Source organism: Vombatus ursinus, unplaced genomic scaffold (genome assembly GCF_900497805.2).
Source record: "Vombatus ursinus unplaced genomic scaffold, bare-nosed wombat genome assembly UNPS02000580.1, whole genome shotgun sequence".
NCBI classification, from domain to species: Eukaryota; Metazoa; Chordata; class Mammalia; order Diprotodontia; family Vombatidae; genus Vombatus; species Vombatus ursinus.
Genome location: NW_020940358.1, coordinates 29,258,400 through 29,264,399, shown reverse-complemented (window position 1 = coordinate 29,264,399; position 6,000 = coordinate 29,258,400). Strand labels below are relative to the sequence as shown.

The window sequence follows — 6,000 nt, the reverse complement described above, 5'->3', positions numbered from 1 at the left end:
AAGCCAGTTAAGCAACTTGGGCTTCAGTTTCCTCATCTGTAAAATGAGGGTGTTGGACTGGATGACCCTAAGAGTCCCTTCCCTGATTCAGCTAGGGGCACAATGTGTATGGCCAGAAGTCAGGAAGACCTGAGTTCAAATCTGACCTGAGATATTTACTAGTCATGTGACCCTGGATAAATCACTTGCCTGCTGGCTGCCTCAGTTTCCCAAACTGTAAAATGGGGATAATAATAATACCTACCTCCTAGGGTTATTGTGAGGATCAAATGAGATAATATTTGTAAAGCACAGTGCCTGACATATAACATTAATAAATGCTTGTTTTCTTCCTTCCCTCCCTCCCTTCTTCCCTTCCCTCCTTCCCTCCCTCCATTCTTCTTTCCTTCCTTCCCTCCTTTCTTCCTTCCTTCCTTCCTTCTTTCTTTCTTTCCTTCCTTTCTTCTTTCTTTCCTTCCTTCCTCCCTCTTTACTGGGAGTTTTCTGTACCAAAGCAATCACAAGTCCAATAAAAAACAAAACAAAACAAAACAACTAGCATGTGCCTTACAGGGTTGTTGTGAAGATCAAGAGATAATACATGCAAAATTTATTGTAGCATGATTCAAACCAAGGTCTTCCTGACTCCAAGGCTGGCCCTTTCTCTAAACCACTGCCTCTCATTAGAGGTCAAATCAAATCGAAAAGAATTTATGAAGTGTATTCTATGTGCCAGACACTGGCACTAGGGATACAAAGAAATAGCTAGGATTTATGTAGCCTTTTAAGGTTTGAAAAGTGATTTACAAAATATTATCTCATTTGATCTTCACAACAATTCTAGAAAGTCGGTAGTATTATCACCCCCATTTTACAGATAAGGCAACTGAGGTAAGCAGAGGTTAAGTGACTTGCCCAGAGTCATACAGCTAGTGCGTGTTTGAGGCTGGATTTGAACTCAGGTCTTCCTAACTCTTGGTCCAGTGCTCTCCCTTCTCTCAGGGAGCATGCATTCTAATGGGGGAGACAACATATAAATAACTAGGTGTGTGCAATGTATAGACAGTGAAAACAGAAGGTCATTTTAGAGAGAAGGCACAGCAGCTCAGAGAACCAGAAAAGGCTTCCCATAGAAGGAGGAAGGAGCCCAGAGAAGCCAGGAGTCAGAGCTGAAGAGGGAGAACATTCTAGGCATGTTGGACAGCCAGTACAAAGATGTCAAGATGGGAGACAGAGTTTCATGTTCAAGAAACAAGTTGGCGGTATTGCTGGATCATAGCCTTTGTGGAGGGGAGTAAAATTCAACCAATCAGTCAACTGGCATTTGTTAAGTCCCTTCTGAGCCCTGGGGATACAAAGAAAAAAAAGACAAAACTGCCCCTGCTCTCAAGTCTAATGGTGGAGACAACATGCAAACAACTGTGTACAAACAAGCTATTTGTTGTTCTTGTTCAATCATGTCTGACTCTTCATGAGCCCATTTGGGGTTTTCTTGGCAAAGATCCCGGAGTAACTTGCCATTTAGTTCTCCAGCTCATTCTACAAATGAGGAAAATGAGGCAAACAGGGTTAAGTGACCTACCCAGAGTCACACAGCTAGTAAGTGTTTGAGGCTGGATTTGAACTCAGGTCTTCCTGACTACAGGCCATACTTTTTATCCACTGTGCCACCTAGCTGCCCAGACAAACAACCTATATACAGGAAAATTGGGGATAGTTTCAGAGAGAAGGGATTAAGATTAAGGAATGATAAGAGACTTGAGGCAGGGATGCCAACCGGAAGGTTATTGCAATAGTCTGGGGGAGAGGTGATGAGAGACTGAACTATGGTGGTGATTGTGTGAGTGGAAAGGAGGGGAGTTATATATAATATATATTGTGAAGGTCAAAGCAACACTATCTGGTGATAGACTGGAGATGTAAATTGAGTGAGAGTGTCAAGGATGATACCGAGGTGGTGAATCTTGGTGACTAGAAGGATGGTGAGTGTAGTTGACAGCAATGGGGAAGCTCCAGAGAGGGAGAGGCAGGTGGTTTGGGGGAAAGAGAATAACTTTTGTTTTGAACATGTTGAGTTTGAGTTCCCTCTGGGACATCTGGTTCTAGACGTTAAAAATGCACCAGTTGATAATAGATGACATCAGCTCTGTAGTTCTAGGAATCATCTGCATAGAGATGATAATGGAATCCATGGGAGCCCATGAGATCACCAAGTGGGGCAGTATGGAAAGAAAAGAGAAGATGTTTCAGGACAGAGCCTTGGGGGACACCCATGGTTGGCAGACATGACATCTGCAAAGGAAACTGACTGGTTAGGAAGGAAGAGAACTGGGAGAAAGCAGCACCATGGAAGGCCAGAGAAGTGAGAGCATGATCAACATCGTCAAAGCCTGCAGAGAGTTCAGAGAAGATGAAGACTGAGAAAAGGCCATTGGATTTGGCAGTTAAGAGGTCACTGGTAACTTTGTCCAGTGAAGTTTTCATTGAATGATGAGGTCAAAATCCAGACTGGAGAGGAAAGTGAGAGAAGAGGGAGTGTAGATAGCTTTCTCAAAGAGTTTAGCCGAGAAGAGATATAGGACAACAACTGTTGGGTACAGTAGGATCCGATGAGTGTTTTTTAAGCATGGGAGAAACATGGGGTGTATTTTTAGGCAACAATGAAGGATCCAGTCATTCTTTGTTAATAATAATAATAATAATAATAGCAATAACTAGTATATGTATAGTGCCTACTACGTGTCAGGCACTGTGCTAAGCACTTGACAAATATTATCTAATTTGATCCTCACAGCAACCTTTTGAGGTAGGTGTTTTCATCATTCCCATTTTACAGTTCAGGAAATTGAGTCAGGCAAAGGTCAAGTGATTTGCCCAGGGTCAAATCCAATTTCTTTTCTTTTCTTTTTTTTGAGTGAGGCAATTGGGGTTAAGTGACTTGTCCAGAGTCACACAGCTAATGAGTGTTATGTATTTGAGATCGGATTTGAACTCAGGTCCTCCTCACTCCAGGGCTGGTGCTCTATCCATGCCACCTAGCTGCCCCTCAAATCCAATTTCATGGCAGGTAGTGATAGTCTTCTGTGAAGCTCCAGGGGGCTCTTCTGTCAGGCAAGAACTGGAGGAGAGATGGTAGCCTACTGTTTTGTCTGCATTGGAGAAGGCCCTGGGGGTTAGGGGTGAGGTAGAGGGGGTCCTGTCCTGGGACAGGCTGGCACTGGAGGCCTTGGAAGGGGGGAGGACCAACCATTGGGATCTGGAATGCAGTGCTTTGTCATAAAGCCCCGACTAGGTCAGCAGTTAAAGAGATGTGAGGAGATTCCAGGAGATGGATGCCCAGGTTTTGTCTCTTTCGCTTTCTGTCATTATGCCAATGTGAGGGGGTCTTGTTTTGTGGAAGCAGGGCAGTAAGGTCCTTCAGAGGAATAATCCTGAATGGGGTTTAGATTTAGGAAGAGATTAGTAGTGCCAGATGCAACCATGCCATGTTGGCCATAGGATCATAGATTTAGGGCTGCAAGGGACTTTAGAGATCATTTACCCTAAACCCCATCATTTATTTTGCAGATAAGGAAACTAAGTCTGAAAAGTGAAGACTTTCTCAAGGTCACACAAGTATTAAATAAGAAAACCAAGATTCAAACTCAGGTCCTGTGACTTCAAACCCAGCATTCCTTATGCTGCACTGTGATGAACTTCACTAATCCTTCTCTCTTTTGGCTCCTTCAATAGTGAGAGTTCAACACTGTCCAGTAGTCAGACTCTAACCCTGAGCCACCACCTCCCCTATTCTGCCCTAATTAAAATGAAGGTGCTGAAGGACTGCTGTCAGGCACCAGGGAATAAGCAATGGTTATGCAGTCAGAGTATCCGGGTTCAGATTCTTCCTTTGACACTACCTGGGTGGCCTTAACATCTGTGGGCCTCAGTTTCCTCATATGCAAAATGAGGGGATTGGACCAGATGGTCCCTGGGGACTCTTCTGGATCTAAATCTTCGATACTATGCTCCTGTGAACTGAGAGTATGTACCATCCTGGTAGGTGCAGCCAGACACTTCCTTACTCGTAATTTCTAGATATGAAGCTTGGGGAATCAGGGATCCAGCACCTGACCCTGAAGTAATGGTTTCTTGTTTGTGAAACCGGGTCAGTTTTTCTTCTACTCCTTCCCTCCCCCTCCTCAGGATCCTTATCTCCTCCTCCCTGTTGCTGCCCATAGCAACAGCTCTGGCACCTTGCTGTGAGGGACTGATGCCTGCAATCTGGGTCCAGGGCCTCCCTCCCAGTTGGGGAGATAGATCCTCTTCTCCAGGCGTTGAAGAGTGGGCAGGTGGGTGGGCAAAGGGCCCTGGTGGAAGGGGAGGAAATGTCCTCTAGGGCAAGGATGACCTTAAGGTTAGAACCAACCCAATGGTGCCTGATGATGATTGGTAGGGAGGAAGAGACTGTCTGCTTCTTACTAGCTTAACCTCCTGCCCCCTCTATCTCGCCTCTGAGCTGCGTTTGCTCAGAACTACCATTTGTAGGGGGTAAGTGGGGGTGGATAGGAGTGGGTGGGATTGAGTTGGTGGCTAAAATCAGGAGCTATGGTCTCAGGGATCCAGTTGGTGTAAGGACTCTACCTTTTTCCTTGGGGTTCATGTTTGCCTGAGGGGATGAGTTAAATGGCGGGGGGCAGCTTCCTCCCCTCCTCACAACCCTGCTGTTGCCCCTCCCCAGGGGCTCTACCCTACTCCACCCAGCATTTATAGTCTATGTTCAAATCCAAATCTCCTGCCTCAGCCTTAGAGGAAGGGCTCCTAGGTGTGCCAGGCATTGAGGAGTTGGAGGGCCACCCACCCTGTATGCAGGCGTGGGTGTCCTGAAGGGAAAAAGGGTCGGATTGGTTAACTTGGCGTTCAATTTTTGGGTGTGTGAAGGGTGCCGTGCAGTGTGGGAAAGGGGTGGGGGGGAGGGTCCACCCACGAGTGTGCAGTGGGACTGTAGATCCACAGGGGTGCTGGCCTCCTCGAGGGTGACTGTGGGTGGGGGGGAGGGTCCTGCCGGCAGGACAGAGGGAGGGGTGGGTCCACGCTGGGAGCATTTCCCCGCGTGTGTGTTCCGCAGGGAGGAGGAGTGGGGTGGGTCCACGCTGTGCTGTGTGCGGGTCCCCGCGTGCGTGGTGTCTGTGTGTGTGGGGGGGTGCCGCGCAGGGGAGAGGGAGGGGCCGGTCCACGGCGTGTGCGGCAGAGCCCCGCGCCTCCTCCCGCGTGTAGGTGTGTGGCACACACGCAGCGAGCAGATCTCGCGTTGCGCTGCCCAGAGCCAGCCCCCCAGCCTCCGGCCCCCCGCCTGGAGCGGAGGTGTCACTCTCTGCCCGCGCTGCTGCTGCTGCTGCTTCTGCCGCCGCCGCCGCCGCCGCCGCCGCTGCGGGGCTAAGTCGGAGACCGAGACCGAACCTGAGTCCGAGTCTGAGCTCGAGCCTGAACAGCTTGACTGCTACACCGCGCCTTCCCCAGAGCCCTGCGCCGCCACTGCCGCCGCCGAGAGCCTGAGCCCAGAGCGCGCAGCAGGGGAAGCGGCAGCTCTCAGAGCCCTCTCCGCGCCCGCAGCGATGGCTACAACCGTGACCTGCACCCGCTTTACCGACGAGTACCAGCTCTACGAAGATATCGGCAAGTAAGAATCCAGGCGGCGCCGCGCTAGGGGAGGGCTGCAGGGGCAGTAGAGGGGAGGAGAAGGCAGGGCTAGGGCCATGACCGGGAGTCGGGGTGTGGGGGGGCTGCGCCAGCCCTGCGGGAGGAGGAAGCCCATGCCTTCAGTGCCCCCCCCCGCCCCCTCCATTTCCCCGCAAAGAAGCGCCCGGTGTCTGTCTGCATCAGTGTCTGTGCGTGCTTGCATGTGTCGCTGTGGGGTGTGTGTGTGCGTGTTGGGGGGGGGGACGGAGGGTATCTATGTGCCCAGGCTTGGGGCCGGGGCGGGGGGCGCATTGCGGGCCCCGTGCACTTCCCAGTTCTTTGCGAGCTCCCCGGCGCCCGGGC

General features: G+C 50.1%; 1 protein-coding gene across 3 annotated transcripts in view; it reads left to right on the top strand.

Moving 5' to 3' along the window:
• Positions 1 to 5,530: 5,530 nt before the first annotated feature.
• The window catches only part of CAMK2B (calcium/calmodulin dependent protein kinase II beta), a 295,350-nt gene continuing 294,880 nt past the window's right edge, over positions 5,531 to 6,000 (top strand). For all 3 annotated transcript variants that reach the window (XM_027851841.1, XM_027851833.1, XM_027851858.1), the window contains exon 1: positions 5,531 to 5,638. In XM_027851841.1, the coding sequence (XP_027707642.1) occupies positions 5,574 to 5,638 (65 nt within the window). In that variant the 5' untranslated portion in view covers positions 5,531 to 5,573. The remainder of the gene's footprint in view (positions 5,639 to 6,000) is intronic.